This window comes from Nuphar pumila, chromosome 5 (genome assembly GCF_984573655.1).
Source record: "Nuphar pumila chromosome 5, dmNupPumi1.hap1.1, whole genome shotgun sequence".
Classification (NCBI taxonomy): domain Eukaryota; kingdom Viridiplantae; phylum Streptophyta; class Magnoliopsida; order Nymphaeales; family Nymphaeaceae; genus Nuphar; species Nuphar pumila.
The window spans coordinates 57,636,710-57,655,862 of NC_143253.1; the positions used below are offsets into that span (position 1 = coordinate 57,636,710).

Sequence of the window (19,153 nt, forward strand, 5' to 3'; positions counted from 1 at the left end):
TGTTGTTCGGTCTTCCAACAACTATTTGTAGTATTGTTGGGTCTTCCTACAACGATTTGTAGTGTTTTTGGTTCTCCAACAAGCCTCACAATGATTTATAGTGTTATCCGGCCTTGCAACAACGATTTGTAGTATTCTCGGGCCTTCCTACAACGATTTGTAGTGTTTTCGGGTCTCCAACAAGCCCCACAACGATTTATAGTGTTGTCTGGTCTTCCAACAACGATTTGTAGTGGTTTCGGGTCTCCAACGAGCCCTACAACAATTTATAGTGTTATCCGGCCTTTCAACAACGATTTGTAGTATTGTTGGGCCTTCCTACAGTGATTTGTAGTGTTTTAAGGTCTTCAAGAAGCCCCACAACGATTTATAGTGTTATACGGTCTTCCAACAGCGATTTGTAGTGTCTTCTGCAAATCACTATAGCAATTTGTAGTGTTTTTGGGTCTCCATCGAGCCCCACAACGATTTATAGTGTTGTTGGATCTTACTATAGCGATTTGTAGTGTATTCCACAAATCACTATAGTGATTTGTAGTGTTATTCAGTAAGCAAATCGCTGTAAATCCATACCCGAATTAGGACCAACTTGTCAGGGCCATATCTCCCTAACCAGAGATCATATTTCAAATCCGTAAAAAGTGGTGTCTTCGTTATTGAGTTTAATTTATTTTCGTAAATTTTTAGCAATTTCTATTGTCATTTTATTCTTCATTTTCACTAAAAACCAGATGCCTATTATTCTGTGTTGTGCAACTCAAATAACACAAAATAATAGGGGTTTGGTTTTTAGTTAAAATGGAGAATGAAATGACCATAGTTGTCTGAAGAAGATTATTATGAGGTAGATTATCATGACAGTACACATAATAAAAGTGTAGGCACTGGAAATATACATGGAAGTACACTTGACTATGTTCCGGTAGAAGGAATGCAATTTAATAATGAGAAAGCTGCATATAAATTTTACAATGATTATGCCTTAAAAGTTGGCTTCAGTGTGAGAAATTTTTCTTGGTCAAAAAATGCACAGGGTGTCGTGGTGAGAAAAACATATGTTTGTTCCAAGCAAGGTGTCGCATCAATATTTTCATGCCAAAAGTTAGAGGTCGTGTATTGAAGCATTTCACGTCTTGTTCAAGCTCATTCTGTCTTAGACCTTCTACAAATAATTCATATTATTCCATGAAGCGAAACATTGTTAAACATAAATACAAGGTTAAACATGAATACATGGATTTGGAATATGACCTCCGGTTAGGGAGATATAGCCCTGACAAGTTGGTCCTAATTTGGGTAGCGATTTATAGCGATTTGCTTACTAAATAACACTACAAATCGCTATAGTGATTTGCGAAAGACACTACAAATCACTATAGTGAGATCCAACAACACTATAAATTGCTGTGGGGCTCGATGGAGAGCCAAAAATACTACAAATCGCTATAGTGATTTGCGGAAGACACTGCAAATCGCTGTTGGAAGACCAAATAACACTAGAAATCGCTGTGAGGCTCGTTGGAGACCCAAAAACACTACAAATCGCTGTAGGAAGGCTCAATAACACTACAAATCGTTGTAGGAGGGTTGATGTTCATGGCCTTCTCCAGGGGGAACTCTTTGCCTCCCTTGATTTCTTCTCTAGAGAGAGAGAGGGTTTTACAATGTTTTATAGAGAAGGAAGAAGAAGAAGATGACGATGAAAAGTTCAAACAGACATTTTTGATGTCTCAGTTTCATTTCGTCGGATGACCATTGGATCGCTGGCTCACCATCGGATCGTTGGCTCACCATCATTTCGCCGGATCACCATCGGATCGTCGGCTAAGGTTCGTTTCGCTGTGTAGACTTTGAAGAGTCAACATCATCCTTGACTTTCTGGATGAAGGACATGTTTGTCCTTTTTTTGAACCGTTTGTTTTCCTTTTATCAATGAAGAACATTTTTGTCATTTTCTCAAACCGTCGTTTTATGGCAAGAATAGCAAGAAAGGGTACTTAAGTCTTTGCAACCGTACCAGACTCTAATCCTGAGTGATGTCAACATACACGGGAATACGAGCCCCATGTACTTATATACGTGGTGCTTTTTGCGACCCCCGAACACAGACGTGGGATTCAGTGAATCATCATGGGTGGACATACACCACCCTCCCGTGCACGACCCTTTCTGCGAGGCTGAAGCTGGTTCTACATCTCTGATGAGTAAAGGATAACAAGGACCAGAGGTATTTACAACAATGAGCTCACGAGTTAGTTGGTTTTACAATAATAATAATAATAATAATAATAATAATAATAATAATAATAATAATAATAATAATTATTATTATTATTATTATTATTATTATTATTATTATTATTATTATTATTATTATATAGTATGCAAGAGGTTGATGCTGCTAAATTTCCTTTGGGTGGGTGCTGAAGATCGACCTTCAAAGGCCTTGGCCAGATAGGACTGTATAGCACTTCCCATGGAAAAAGGCGAGTTGGGCATCAGAGACTTGAGGTATTTTAACCATTGTTTTATTATTAAATGGTTTTGGATAATATGTACGGAGGATAGTGATTCAGTGAAGGTCACCAGAGAAAAATATGGTCTACATGACTCTCCCTGAAAAAGAGTCCTAATTTTAGTTGGTCGTGTTTGCCCGCAGCTCAGCCTATGTCGGCCTGATTCAGACTGAGCTTTAGCCTAATTTATAGGCTCAAGCCCAGCCCATGGCTGGCTGGGCCGTCCGGCCCGGTGCCCACCTCTAAGAAAAATAATTGTTGAGAAACTCGGTTTTGATGTCACATAATATGATACACTGTCTCATTTGATTTTATATGATATGATAATATGTCTCTTGAAATAATGTTATATTATGACTGAATATGTTTTGCCTTAAATCTAACGAGTATTTGATGCAAGGATATCTCACCCAATAAGGATGGAGACTTCCAATTCAAGTACAACTATGGTGCAATCATACTCCTTGAAGAAAAAGCTTGATGAGCCATGCTTTCCTAAAGTTCAAATGAAGAAATCGGCTACCTCAAGATGAAGATTTTTTTCTTCTTTAGAGTCATATGTAACAGAACCTTCAGGAACTTGCATATTGCATATTACATACTCATTCATACATACTATATCATAAAAGTATATGATAGTTTCAAAAAGCTCCTTTTTTTTTTAAAACTAATAATTGTACCTTCTTACAACCTTTTATGAAAAAGACATTTTGTCATATAATAATTGTACCTTCTTACAACCTTTTATGAAAAAGACATTTTATCATTGTACCTTACACTATATACAAGACAACATGAAAAAAAAAGGAATGAAGGAAAAAGACAAAAACATAACATCGACTACATGGAGAAAACAAATAAAATATGTTTTTGAAAAGACTCTAATTTCCCTCTTTAAAGAAATATTTTTATAAGAATAAGACAAAAACATAAAATCGACTACATAAGAAAAACAAATAAAATATGTTTTTGAAAAGACTTTAGTTATCTTCTTTAATGAAATGTTTCTTAATACAAGAAGAAGACAAAAACATAAATTGGCTACACATAAGAAAAACAAATAAAATATGTTTTTGAAAAGACTTTAGTTATCTTCTTTAATGAAATGTTTCTTAATACAAGAAGAAGACAAAAATATAAATCGGCTACACATAAGAAAAACAAATAAAATATGGTTTTAAAAGGACTCTAGTTACCTTTTTTCATAACCATAGAATGTCGACTTACTTGAAGTTATCATTCTCTCTACAAAGCATTAAATGCCTTCTGTAACAAATCCTTTCTAAATATCCTTCCCAAAGAATGTCGACCTTCTTTTTGGTCCTCATTCTCTCTGGAGACTTTGAAATACACTACATAAAGAAAACACTTGACATGACTATGTACAAATAAATATCTCAAAGCACTCATAGTACTTACACTCATTTAAAGTAAAGAAGTACTAATGTACCTCAAATCATTAATTAGAATAAAGACAAAACTACAACCCAACGTTCAATGTACTATTGTAAGAAATAGACTTTTTACATAAAATATGTATTACCTAAAAATATTACAACGACTAGTGTACCCTCTATTTCACCTTTATGGAAAAAGGCATTCTCGAACTTCTCTAAAAGATGTTTTTGAAATGACCTAACATTTCACATTTCAAAAAGTTACAATTCCAAAATGTAACAACTACTTTTTATAAGCAATATAAACACACACACATAAACTATTCAGAAGGAGAATAAAATAGACGTGTGAGCTTACAAAGAGAAAAATTTTCTATTCGTGATTTGAAAAGAGAGCCTTGAAAAAGAAAGAGAAAAAGAAAAAGAAAGAAAAGAGAAAAAGTCAAGTCCAGCTCTTTGACAAAGAGTATCCTCTGAGTGACAAACAGAACATTCTTAGAATCCTTCATTCGTGCATTCATATCATTCTGAAGATTCTATAGGAAGTATTGTAACTCTGTTTATTCACTGTATTCCTTCTTTGTTTAAAGAAGTAGACCTCTGTGAAAGAGGGTGTTTTCCTTCTTTGTTTAAAGAAGTAGACCTCTGTGAAAGAGGGTGTTGCCCTTCTCTGTTGAGAGAAGAAGACCTCTTGGGAAGAGGGTGTTGCCCTTCTCTGTTGAGAGAAGAAGACCTCTTGGGAAGAGGGTGTTGTACTATTTATCCGGTGACTCGGATGTTATAGTGGAAATCTCAAGTGGTTTGCTTGGGGACTGGATGTAGGTCTGGATATTGACCGAACCAGGATAACTTCTGCGTTTTATGTGTTGTGCCTTACTGCTTAATTATTTTATTTTATCGATCATTATCATATTTCACTATTCACCCCCCTCTAGTGGAATTTCAATAATAACACAGCAAACAACAGGGTTTCTTGTGGGGCTGGTAAACGAACCAAGCAGCTCATGACTCAGCTCGGTTCGGCTCGTCATGAACTCATTCGAGATCAGTTCGTATAGTTGGCGAGCCGAGCCACAAGCAGCGAGTCAAGCCCGAACACAAGGTGTTCAGCTTGGCTTGTATAAATAATATATATATATATATTTATAGAAAATATATATTTTGTGTAATATATAAAAAGAAGAATGCATAATATATATATAAAAAGCAGGATGAATGAAAAATATATACATGGACTATTATGTTTAATTTATAAAATATTATATACTTTTTTAAGTATATATAAAAATATATATACTATGTGTTCCCTTGTGACCTACTTTGTACAGTTTTGTCTAGAGTTTGTTTTACTTTGGTTGAGTTATGATGTAAGTGATGAGTCACTTGTAACTTTCTCTGAGCCACCCTTGTACTTTGGTTCAGGTTGATCAATATTCTGAAGGGTTAGCCCGTAGATCTAAACTGTAATGTGCCTGCAGGCAAAACAGTGAATGAATGTAAATGCGTTGAGCTTTGTTTGTTCACACTCATTGTGATTACCTTCAAGTGATTGCAATTTCTCTCCCTCTCTTCTCTTTTGCTCTCTTGCACTCTCTATACTCAAAGCTTTTGCAGTGGCAAGCGAGCGACCAGATAGGCTTGTGGTGGTAAGAAAGGATCGTCGCACCGCACTAGCCTGTTGAAGAAATAGGGTCGTGACAAATGATACCAGAGCCCATTCTCGAGCTAGGAAAAGGACTCCAGAGTTGGTGTCGAGAGACGCGCCGACAGGCCACGATTTGTGAGCAAGACATTGTAGTGCCCCTCAATACAACTTGTGCAACACCAAAAGTAAGGTAGTTGCTAAGACCGAGGAGATGGGCTTACCTCAGGGCCATGAGCAGATGGCCAAAACTATCAATAGACTGGTGGCTGATGTGACTTCACATGTTAAAGCGATTTTATAAACATTGAAGTCGTTCAGAGGACTGGACGTCAAGGTAACAAGCTTGGGAGATCAGGTGAACTTACTGATGGGGCAGGTTACATCGCTGACTATGACAATAACCATCCTGCAGACTGAAGTAGGGGAGCTTCATTTGAAGAACCGCATATTGTAGTGGACAATGACCCTAAATGGTGAAAATGGTGATAGGCCATCGAAGATAGATGTGCTGAGACCAACAAAGTTCAATGGTTCTAGAGACAACAAGGTCATTGAGAATTTTTTGTTTTGGATGAAAGACTATCTGGATATTCATATTGTACGAGCCGAGGACCTCAGGGTGAAGGATGCAGCAGCTCTGCTTGACAGAGATGCTATAGCCTGGTGGAGAAGAAAATGTAACGACATGGAAAGAGGGCATTGCATCATTGATACTTTGAGGCCTTCAAAAATGAGCTATGAAACTACTTTATACCACAGAATGTTCAACATCAAGCATATTGAATGGTGTCAGAATTGAAACACACTGAAGCCTTGATAGATTATATCAAGATGTTCCAAAAGCTCATGTTGGGCGTACCCAATATGTCAGGTGAAGACAAACTCAACTGGTTTATTGTGGGACTACAACCGTGGGTACAATCCGAAGTGGAAAGGAGCAATCTTGAGACTTTAAAAGATGCATATGTGACAATCGAGCGCTCAGTGAATACTCAACGCAAGACCTTCACTCCATCGACCAGGGCCGGGAAGAAGCAGGACCATGGAGGTAAGAAAGAGGATCGGCGCGACAACAAGGGTAAGACGTTGACCCAACACCACTTCGACAAGAAGTAGAATTTCAAGAAGTACAACAACGACAACAAAGGTCGGATTGTAACTTGTTGGTTTTGTGGTAATAGGCATATATCGCAAGGCAATGTCCAAAGTGACTCATGAAGGACGACGAACACGCCAATGCGGTGCAAGCAAAGAGTAGTGATATCGAAGTTGTGCAACCCAGGATGGGGGCCATGCATACCATAAATGCGGTTAGAAGTTATACAGTGAAAAATATATCGATCAACAAAGAACTTATATACTTGAAAGTCAGTACGAATGAAAAGTCTACTATGGTAATGGTAGACTCTGAAGCCACACATAACTCTGTCTCGCGGGAAGAAGCAGAGTGGTTGGTCTTGAAGCCCAGGCCAAAGCAGAGGACCATCAAAACTATAAACTCTGAGGCCAAGACAATCCTTGGTGAAGCAAGGGATGTGGCTATCCAAATTGGGAGTTAGGCCGGCAAAGCCAACTTCTCAGTGGTTTCCCTGAATGGTTTTTGGATGATTTGGGGTATGGAGTTTCTTCAAATCCAGAATGTAATGTTGTTGCCGAAAATAAATTCATTGACTATCATGGGGTCGAATTCATCGCACATGGTGCAATGCCTCACTCTTGAAGGCAAAACTTCAGTGCTATCGGCGATACAACTGAAGAAGGGTGTTAAGCAATGAGAGCAGACATTCTTAGTTGTTGTGCACACTAAAGAAGGGAAGGTTGAAGCAACAGTGACGCCGACCCTAGTCCCACTGTTGGCAGAGTTTTAAGAAGTGATGCCCTTGAAACTACTGAAGCGTCTATCGCCAATATGCGAGGTCGACCATAGGATTGAGTTGACCCCGGGAGCAAAGCCCCTACCATGGTCCCTTATCACATGGGACCAATGAAATTAAAGGAGCTGCTCAGGCAGCTGGACGAGATGTTAAAAGCAAGCATTGTTCGTCCCTCAAAAGCACTCTTTGGTGCCCCTATGCTCTTTCAGGTGAAACATGATGGCTCCAAATGACTATATGTGGATTACCATGTGTTGAACAAAGTTACAGTGAAAAATAAGTATATGTTGTCTCTGATAGCAGACTTGTTCGATCAGTTAGGCAGTGTCTGAGTCTTTTCGAAGCTGGATTTGCAATTGAGTTACTCGCAGGTGAGGATTGCATATGGTGATGAGCCAAAGACAACTTGTGTCACTCGTTATGGTGTCTATGAATTTCTGGTGATGCCATTCGGGTTGACGAATGCTCCAGCCATGTTCACGATACTGATGAATAAGATTTTCTACCCTTACTTAGACAAGTTTGTGGTAGTCTATCTTGATGACATCATGATCTACAACAGCAGCATGAAGGTTAATGTTGAGCACTTACGAACAATATTTCAGGTGCTAAAGGAGAATAACCTCTATGTCAAGCGAGAGAAGTGTCTTTTCGGACAAGAGGAGATCAACTTTCTTGGCCACGTTGTGGGGCATGCTTTGCTGCGCATGGCCGGGCAGAAGATAAGCGTCATCCAAGAATAGAATCCGCCAAGCAAAGTGCCAGAGCTGCGGTCATTCCTTGGCTTGGCAAACTACTATCAGTGGTTCATCGAAGGCTACTCCCTCATTGTTGTGCACCTCACAGATTTGCTGAAGAAGAATCGGGTATGGCTCTAGATAGAAGCTATGAGTGGCTTGAAGAAAACCTTAGTGAGGGAACTTGTGCTGCGATTGTCGAACCACACACGACCCTTTGAAGTCTATATAGATGCTTCAGATTTTGTCATTAGCGGAGTTATCATGCAGGAAGGACATCTGATTGCTTACGAGAGTCTAACGTTAAAGGATGCTGAGAGGAATTATACTATGCATGAATGTGAGATGATGACCATCATGCACTGCCTGAGGACATGGCGACACTACCTTCTGGATGCCTAGTTCGTCGTCAAGACAGACAGTATCGTCACGACAGACAATGTCGTCATGAGCTATTTTTAGATGAGAAGAAGCTGACGCCCAAGCAAGCTTGATGGTAAATATTTTTTGCTGAATTCGATTTTGCATTGGAGTGTAAGGTGGGGAAGACCAATGTTGTTGCTGATGCCTTAAGTCGTAAGGCAAAACTAGCGGCTGCGCGTGCAAAGCCTTCCGAAGTTTACTTGGAGGGTGCGCTGCTGGACCACATCCGCGAAGCTATGCAGCAAGACACAACAGCGCAACACCATATCTCTCTTATGCAAGTGAGAAAGACTCAGCGATTTTGGCTACGAGACGACCTCCTTGTGACAAAAGGGAGACGTGTCTTCATGCCGCGGTGGTGAAGCCTCTGTCGTGAACTGCTTAAGGAGTGCCATGATACACTATGAGTCAGTTATCCAGGTAAGGAGTAGACCTTAGCACTCTTTGAGCGCGGCTACTATTGGCTGCAGATGAGAGACGATGTAGAGGGGTATGTGCGAACATGCCTCGTCTGTTAGCAAGACAAGGGGATTAACTAGAAGACTGTCGGCCTCCTTGATCCTCTACCTATTTCAGAACGTCCTTGGAAAAGCATTTATATGAACTTCATTGTTAGTCTGCTGAACGTAGATGGATTCAACTCCATCTTGGTGGTGGTGGATCATTTCTCTAAATATGCCACCTTCATCCCAGCTTCAAAGGAGTGCCCCTAGAGAAGACTGCGAAGCTATTCGTAAAGCATGCTATGAAGCACTAGGGTGCACAAAGAAGCATTGTGAGCGATTACGATGCTCGCTTCACGGGCAAATTCTAGCATGAAGTGTTTCGTCTACTCGACTCTGATTTGCTATTTTCAATGAGTTTTCACCCATAAATGAATGGACAAACAGAGCGCATCAATAGACTATTGGAGCAGTATCTCAGGCACTTTGTGAGTATCAATCAGAAAGACTGGGTGAAGCTCCTGGACATGGCCCAATTCTACTACAATCTTCAGAAGAGTGAGTCTTCTAGCCAAAACTCATTCGAGATAGTCATGAGGTAGCAACTAATGAGTCCGCATACTCTAGCCGCATAGGAGAAGGAAAGGCCATCCTTTGCCTATCAGTTTGTTCAAGATTGACACGAGCAAATCGAGCTGACGAAGGTATTTTTGCACAAGGCGGCTAAGAGAATGAAGAAGTGGCCGGACAAGCGTCGTTGGCTTGCTGAGTTCCATGTTTGGGACCAAGTGTTGGTGAAGCTTTATCTTGATTGCACAGGTATCTTCCGTATACGGCACCGTGAATTGATCAAGAAGTATGAGGAACCATTCATCGTCACTAAGAGAGTGAAGAAGCTAGCGTACAAGCTGAACTTGCCCTCAGACTTCAAGGTGCACCTGGTGTTTCACGTGTGCAACCTAAAACTGTTTTATCAGGATGAGAGGGACTCAGAATGTAGCGTGCCACAACACGCTCCTATCCTACAAAGGGCCCCAGCAACAGAACGAGCCGAGAAACATTTCAGCAAGATCCTTCGTCACAAGGTCAACTACTTGGGCAAAGTGAAGAAGTATTTTGTGCAGTTAGAGGAGACAACAAAACCGACATAGAAGCTAGCATTCCGGATGAAGAGTCGTTATCCATATGAAGTCAAGGCTTACCATGAAATAGATGGCGCTGAGGGCAACGCAAGATTTGAAGTGGGGAGCATGTTCTCTTGTGACCTACTTTGTACAGTTGTGTCTAGAGTCTGTTTTGCTTTGGTTGAGTCACAATGTAAGTGTTGAGTCATTTGTAACTTTCTTGGGACCACCCTTGTACTTTGGTTCAGGTTGATCAATACCCTAAAGGGTTAGCCTATAGATCTGAACTATAATGTGTTTGCGGGCAAAACAATGAATGAATGTAAATGCGTTGAGCTTTCTTTGCTCACACTCGTTGTGATTGCAATTTCTTCCTCTCTTCTCTTTCGCTCTCTTGCACTCTCTATACTCAAAGCTTCTGCAGCGGCAAGCGAGCGACCGGATAGGCTTATGGCGGTAAGGAAGGACCGTTGCACCGCACTAGTCTGTTGAAGAAATAGGCTTGTGACACTATGTATAAATAATATGAAATGTTTTTATATGAGCCAGCTTGTGTTCTGCACATCTCATTCAGGGACGAGCAGAGCTCGAGTTCGGCTCGACTAAACACGAACACGAACTCAAACTCAATACACTAGTAAACGAGACGAGCCAAAACATGCCTTGTTGGGTTCGTTCGGCTCGATCGCTTAGCAGCCATGTGTGTCATCTGTGGATCAACCTCAAGTTGATGGGCCCCACAATTTTTTTTAAATAAGGACACCACGAGCATTTTCAATGTCGTTTAGCTGTAAATGATAAGAGCAGTTACTGTATATATTCAATCTCCATGAGCATATCCAGTTTGGGAACCGTGAGATATGTGAGAGCTGGGTGTGTACAATGAGATGTACGGTGATGATGGAGTATATTATGCAAACAGTGGAGCCCACATTAAGAGCAGATGTCACCATTACACGGACACACATGGGGATACTAGCCGGTCTGCATCTTATACGTGACGCTCTTTGGGAACCCCGAACATGAGATGTAGCTACCTGCCCTGTTGGGGGGGGGGGGTTAACATATAACCTGCTTCGATGAATGGATGATAAAAACAAAGGCAGTGTGTGGTTTCCAAACACACAAAAGAAAAAAAAATGGCATTTTGGAATATCACCAGATCCGAGTAGGCACAAGGGGTAGTAGGCCCAAGGTTTCCATTTATTCTTTTACCCGATTAGGAGCCCAATCAACGTATAACCCGTCACGTCAACGTTTCTTGAGGCAAGGGCAAGCTGCTACTCTCATTTGTGTATATATATAGCTGAGAGCAGCCACAATAGTGCCACACCAATCCATCGTGAGAAGAAGAATATGGAGGCCCTGAAGGCAAATCAAAATTAAATAGAATAGATATGGCTGCTTCTTCTTCTGCTTCTATCTTCAAGGTCGACGAAGCCGTGCGCTCGAAGAGGAGGGAGGCCTTCGACCCACAGAAGGTGGCCCTGGGGCCCTATAGCCCCTCATGGCCGCTTGCCGAGCAACTCAAGGCGACGGTCTCCACCAATATCGTGAATGCCAGCAGATATTATCGTTCGACCTTCGTCTATGTCATGCAACGCATCGAGGAACAGGCCGTCCGGTGCTACAAATGGGGCGGTTCCCCTCCTCCCAGCTCCACCTTCCAGACCATGCTCGTCGACGATGGGTTGTTCTTGCTGGAGATCCTCAAAGGAAAGGTTCTCAATACCCTTCCCAGTGCTGAGTACCAGCAGGTGCTCTACGACGTGGTGAAGCTCGAGAACCAGATCCCGTTGGTGGCCCTCCGGTTGCTTTTCCAGCTGGTGAACGAACACGATAGGATCGAAGAGTTGCTGGCCGTGTTCATGTTCACCCCCAACTACTCCGGAATGATATCGGATTTGCTGCAGCAGCTGCGCGGTGCGCGCCATCTCCTCGATGCGTTGAGGATCAAGATGCTACCCGCCATGGCCGCGAGCACTCTCCCCGCTCCATTCACTCTTCCGAGTGAAATCGATCCTTTCGGTGACACGGACTCTGCGGGTTTCATTGTGCTGCACGGTGCCCGCGAGCTCGTCGACGCCGGTGAGATCACGTTGCTGCCGAACTCATTGGGCACGGTAGAATGGGTTGCATCTTCGCGTACGCTTACGCTCCCTGTGATCACCATTAGTCCAGGAATGGAAGTCTTGTTTCTGAACATGATGGCGTTCGAGCAAGGATCGGGCGATTGGAGGAAGCCGGTGACCGCTTACTTGCGCCTTCTCGGCGACCTCATGCACACCACCGATGACGTTGAGGTGCTACGCTCCTGCGGTGTGGTGATCAACAGCCTGCCTAGCGATGGAGAGGCGATCAAGTTCTTCAGGGGGCTCAGGCTAAGTGATGCATACGATGTAGATATGTTGTGTGGAGTAAGGATGGTAGTCAATGCGCACTGCGGCTCGATGCTGCTCTCGCGCTGCACTCAAGCCAAGCGCACCTACTTCAAGGTGCCACGGCAGTACCGGTTGCTTGCTTTTGCTATTGCCGTGGCTATGCTTGTGCAGATGGTGCACACCGTCCTTCAGTGTGGCCGCTTCCCATACCCATAGAAAATGATGGGGATAAAGCCTACATATATTTGTCTATATCATAATAACTATTATTATATGAATAAGGGGAGGTTGTTGTGTGTTCTCTCCGGAAGACAATACGGAGGAATATCTTGGGACCCACAGTAATTTATATGCCAATGTTACCCATGATGATTTTATAATAAAATAATATATAAAAAAGATAAATAACATATAAAAAAGATAGATATGCGTTTGACGGAAATATCCTCCCGTAAGATAGATATGTGTTTGACGAAAATATCCTCCCGTAAATAGCTTTGGACATTCTCGCGAGTCGAAGTTCCCACCTTGGTTTTTAGCTTGTGTTACAACACATTGCCACATTCTCTTTCCTGCCTTGTGTTATAAAACATTCTCGGGTTCGTTCCTACCTCGTTGAGAAAACTATAAATCGATCGACTGGTTCGATCATTGGTGGGCGTCATAGGGGGATTTGTCAACCATCTCTTTTTACAGTCTTCTCTTCTTCATTTTCGTTAGGCAGTATGAAAAAAAAATAATGATGCACAAATATTGCAACAAGTGCCATTAAGGCGTCGTGAGTACCTTTCCATGTCACCATGCTATTATTGAAGAATGTATGTCATCGTGAGTGCCATTAAGGCATTGTTTTCTTATTGCAGGTGGATGTTGGCTTTTCGATGGTTGAAAAATTAAAGATAATTGTAAGATGCTGGGACCTGTTGACAAGAATGTTTGGTTACAAATGCGAGGAAGGGCATCTACCCCATCCGGTATCGTCCATTCACTCAGTATATGTAATGTAACGTAAATCACAGTTGTAGTAACATACTACCGATTTGTGAGATATTGTTTGGTTGGTTAATATCGATTTATAAGCTATTATGCTGAATTGTCGTATCGATTTGTGATATATTATGCGATATGTATATCGATTTGTAAGATATTATGTGTTTTCTATTGTCGAGTTGTAAGATACTTGTTGTATGATTTTAAAATGTGTGCATACAGAATTTACATTATTGCGCGCTTGCGGTGGCGATTTGCGTATTCAAATCGTTGCTCATTTAGCGATTTCTATTAAAATTGCTTCATAGTGTCATAGATATAATTAAATCGCTATCATGTAAATCGCTATCGTCAACACATATATACGATAAATCATTTCTTTTATTGGCATGGTAAATAACAACTCGATGCATAGTATAAGCAAATAATAAATCATTATTTGTTTTATACTATGATTTATTCAATCATTTCTTTGACTTGCTTAACTAATCGGTACTGTTATATGCATCTTGAATAAATCATAGTAAATGTATGCGTTGGCTAACACAAATTGATATCTTGCTTATGACAGTGGTGAGCTTATCATCTGGTTGCAGTGAAGATGATGCATCTCAATCATTGGAAAGTTATGGAGAAGTGAACATATGTACGAATGATGCACCTGAAGAAGTGAACATATGCACTAATGATGCACATGATAAGAAGGGTGCAGGCATTGAATTCACTCTTGACTTGAATGTTCTAGCAGAAAAAATGCAATTCGATAATGAGGTAGACGATCTTGACAATACACTTGACTCTGTTCCCATAGAAAGAATATAGTTTAATAATAAGAAAGCTACATATAAATTTTACAATAATTATGCCTTAAAACTTGGCTTCAGTGTTAGATTTGGTCAAAAAATAAATAGGGTGTCGTGGTGAGAAAGACATATGTTTGTTCCAAGGAAGGTTGGAAGAAATCAAGTCGAAATCCAACAAGGAGTAATCTAGATTCAAGATGTGGCTGTGCAACGAGAATGGTGTTAAGAAAACTTCTGAATGAGAAATATATAGTTTGTACTTTAATCAGTGATCATAACCATGAATTAGCAGCTTCATTTATGACTCTTATGTTAAGGTCACATCGTAAAGTAACTGAAGCGCATGCTGTAATTGCTGAAATAGTTGATAGCGCTGACATTGCACCAAGGAAGATATATAATTTGTGCACGCACATAGATGATGGTCGCGAGAATGTGTCATTCATACCTATAGATCTAAGAAACCACTTCAGAAAGAAGATGACAGATAACATGAAGAATGGAGAAATATGTTCTTTGGTTGATTACTTACAGAAGAAATCAAGCAATGACCCTTGTTTCTTTAGTGCAATGTAACTGGATGAAGATGAATATATTGTGAATATGTTTTGGGCAGATTCAAAGTCAAGAGTAGATTATGAATGCTTCAATGATGTACTTATTTTTTATACGATAGTGAAGTTTAATACTAAATAGTGGCCATTTGCACAGTTTGTTGGAGTGAACCATCACTCACAGAGTTGCATATTAGGCGGCGCTTTTTTGTATGACCAGACCAAGGAAACCTTTGAGTGGTTATTCAAAGTATTTAAACAAGCAATAAATGTAAAGCACCCTAAAGTTGTACTTACAGATGGTGATCATGCAATTGCGGATGTAGTGTCTCATGTATGGCCAGATGCACATCATCGCCTATGTTTGTGGTATATCTTTTAAAATGCATCAAAGAACATAGGATACATATTTAATCAGAAGACAGGGTTTGATAAAAAGTTTACAAGGTGTGTACTTGAGAGCGTAGATGAGGTCACCTTTATGTCTGATTGAGAGGAAATGATTCAGATGTATGACCTTGAAGACTGTGTGTGGTTACAAAATTTATATGCAGACAAAGAGAAGTGGGCATTGACATATGAAAGACAATACTTTTGTGTAGATATGATAAGCACACAAAGAGCTGAATCTATGTATGTCACACCAAAGAAAACCTTGTATTCATGTTTAACAATATTTTGCTTCATGAATTAATATAAATTATTTGTAGACGGTCTAAGACAGAATGAGCTTGAACAAGATATGAAATGCTTCAGTACACGCCCTGTAACTTTGGGCATAAAAATATTGATGCGACCTGCAGATCTGTATACACTAACTGTATTTGAATGAATTATGGAGGTTATACAGGTCATGGATTAAAACATAGAAGGACGTATGCAAACCAAGAATATGCACAAATACCATATTATATGGGAGAACAAAGAGCATCCAAAAAGGCAAGAAGCACATGTTACGTACAATGTTGACAACAAAATAGTTGAATGTATGTGCAAAATATATGAATTCAAAGGTATTTTATGTCGTCATGCATTAAAGGTACTTAATCAAGAAAAGATACAAGAAATATCTGAGTCATAATTAATGCAAAAATGGATGAGACAAACAAACATTGAACTGCTGGATACAAATAATGTCAGTCCATCTGGTGTTGATGAGAAGTATCACATAGCCTCCCATTACCAACAAATATGTAGGTCACTTATGCATGTTGCAGATTTGGCATAAAAAAGTGAAGAAGACTATATATGCATGAAAAAAGTGTCAATAGAGTTACTTAAAAATATGCAGTTAATTCACCATCAGTCTGTTGCAGCTTATGAAGACCAGTCTAAAAAAATGAGAGCGAACAACAAAGGTGAAAATCATGCTTTCCCTGACCCGCATTAGAAGTTGTGCTGAAGCGTAAACATCATTTTCAACAAGTCAGGAGTCAACGTTGTAGATTATGATAGGAAAATTTACCTAGTGAAGGGTATCAAAAGGAAACATGCCTCTTATCACAATCAGAAGAGTACAAAGGATGCACTAGAATTGGTTGGCAAAAAAAGGTCTAAGAAACAACCACCCCATAAGCAAAAGCATCCAAGCCCTTCACATGAACGGATATATAATTCATTATATTGCTTCCCATGTAAATTGTATTATGTGCAAATTATCAATATCTAACTTGTGTAATTTCTAACATGCAACAATACCCTACAGACGTGCACTACAATGTTGGAATCTTCAATCCTTCTGACCAGTTTGAGTAGAATGATGACATCAGTTTTATAAGTCTTTTGGTATGTAATCAATGTTGGGAGGATGTTTGCATTTCTTGTTAAACTTAATGTAGTGTCTTATATTGTTTTGTTTCATAATAGGCTCAGTTCAATTCAAAAAGTGAGCAATGAGACATAGGAATCACGTGTGAATTCTTCAGCTACATAATTGTATTTGATTATATTAACATGATCGATTATTGTAATATGTATTCTTCACTTGTATAAATCGTTGTCTCATCTAGCCTATAGAGCTACAGTTTTGATACCATTGATAAATCGTTGTTGTTCAGTGCTTATACTATTAGTAAAAATCGTTATCTCATGTAGCCTTCATATGTACAAATCGTTGTAGATACAAAACATTTTTTTTCTTTGAGTGCGATTTTTATTTATGAATGCTAAATGTGTGATGACGATTTGTACAAGGGGTGCTAACTAATATAGCATTTACCGACTTCTCCCATTTGATAAATCGCTAGTATTAAATCACTATCGCTGACACGTTGGTGGTTGTACATATACTGTAGTTGAATCATTACACAAAAAGTTGTTCTGTGAATAAACTGTATTAAAAGTAAAAATCATTCTCTCATCTAGCCTTCACATATATAAATTGTTGTACATATATTGTATTTGAATCGTTATACCATATACTGTCTTATAGCAATTTACACAATGACGTCTATATATGTCAGAGACAACGATTTTCCTTTGCTACAAATAACAGTCTAACTTATTGACGTATTTAGTAAAAGCAATTTATTATGTAGTCCATCAACACGATTTATAAACACATCAATTTACATAGTGTCATATGTTAAAGGATGAAAAACACAGATCTTTCTATTCTGGAAGTATATATCAGCATTCCTTTTGTTAAACTTAATATAGTGTCTTATATTGTTCTGTTTCATGATAGGCTCAGTTCAATTCAAAAAGTGAGCAATGGAACACAGGAATCGCGTGTGAATTCTTTAGCTACATAATTATATTTGATTGTATTAACATGATCGATTATTGTAATATGTATCCTTCACATGTATAAATCATTGTCTCATCTAGCCTATAGAGCTACAATTTTGATACCATTGGTAAATCGCCGTTGTTTAGTGCTTATACCATTAGTAAAAATTGTTGTCTCATGTAACCTTCACATGTACAAATCGTTGTGGACACAAAACATTTTTTTTCTTTCAGTGCAATTTTTATTTATGAATGTTAAACATGTGGTGACGATTTGTACAAGGGGTGCTAACTAATATAGTATTTACTGACTTCCCCCATTTGGTAAATTGCTAGTATTAAATCGCTATCGATGACACGTTGGTGGTTGTACATATATTGTAGTTGAATTGTTTCACAAAAAGTTATTCTATAAATAAACTGTATTAAAAGTAAAAATCGTTGTCTCATCTTGCCTTCACATATACAAATTATTGTACATATACTGTATTTGAATTATTGCACAAAAAGTTATTCTGTGAATAAACTGTATTAAAAGTAAAAGTCATTGTCTCATCTAGCCTTCACATATATAAATCATTGTACATATATTGTATTTGAATCGTTATACCACATAGTGTCCTATAGCGATTTACACAATGACGTCTATGTCAGAGACAATGATTTACCTTTGCTACAAATAATAGTCTTACTTATTGACATGTTTAGTAAAAGCGATTTATCATGTAGCCCATCGACTCGATTTACAAACATATCAATTTACATATTGTCCTATGTTAAAGGATGGAAAACACATATCTTTTCATTCTGAAAGTATATATCAACATTCCTCTTGATATCAACATTTATCAATATTTATCAGCATTCCTCTTGAAATCGAGGTAATTGTTGAATTTTTATTTCAACTCAGAGAGATTTACATAATTTGTATACACAGTCTTACAAAATTTGTATACAGTCTTACAAAATTTGTATACACAGTCTACAAAATCTGTTACAAATCTTTGTACATCATATTACTCCTAGGGGGCTCGCGTCATTCGTTCCCTAGGTATTCTTGCCGTTTAAGTTTTTTTCTCTCCTGCAATTAGACACTTCATCAATTTTTCACATAGTTTTGTGTGGAATCTAGGTATATCATCTTGCAATAAAAAGGTAATGTGAGACCAATATAGAAATTGAGTCCCCAAAAATATAGAATAATAAAACATGTTTAAGTGTATTGCATACAACGTCGAAATGAGGTTCTTGTCCATTATATATTGTGTTAATATACTTCATTACAAATACGCCAGAATCGATGCCATTATTTTGTAAAGGAGTATCGAGTGCGCAGTGAAACCTCCACTCACCAATGTCGACACTCAAGACGTCTTTGAGGAATCCTACCTGTGGTTAATGCAGAAGCAAGTAAATTTTGGGCCATTATACAAGATATGATATACTTATAGATCGAAACTTACCAAATGCATAATGTCACGTTCTATACCACTGTGAAAGTCCAATGAGTTGTAGCACCATAGTTGTTGTTTTTTT

The 19,153-nt window shown here is 39.1% G+C and overlaps 1 protein-coding gene across 1 annotated transcript; it reads left to right on the top strand.

The window, feature by feature from the left end:
- The first annotated feature begins 11,556 nt into the window (after nt 1-11,556).
- LOC149837656 (putative UPF0481 protein At3g02645) lies at nt 11,557-12,756 on the top strand. Its single transcript, XM_090008084.1, has one exon. The coding sequence runs from the start codon at nt 11,557-11,559 to the stop codon at nt 12,754-12,756; it is 1,200 nt and encodes a 399-aa protein (XP_089864210.1).
- The last annotated feature ends 6,397 nt before the right edge of the window (nt 12,757-19,153 follow it).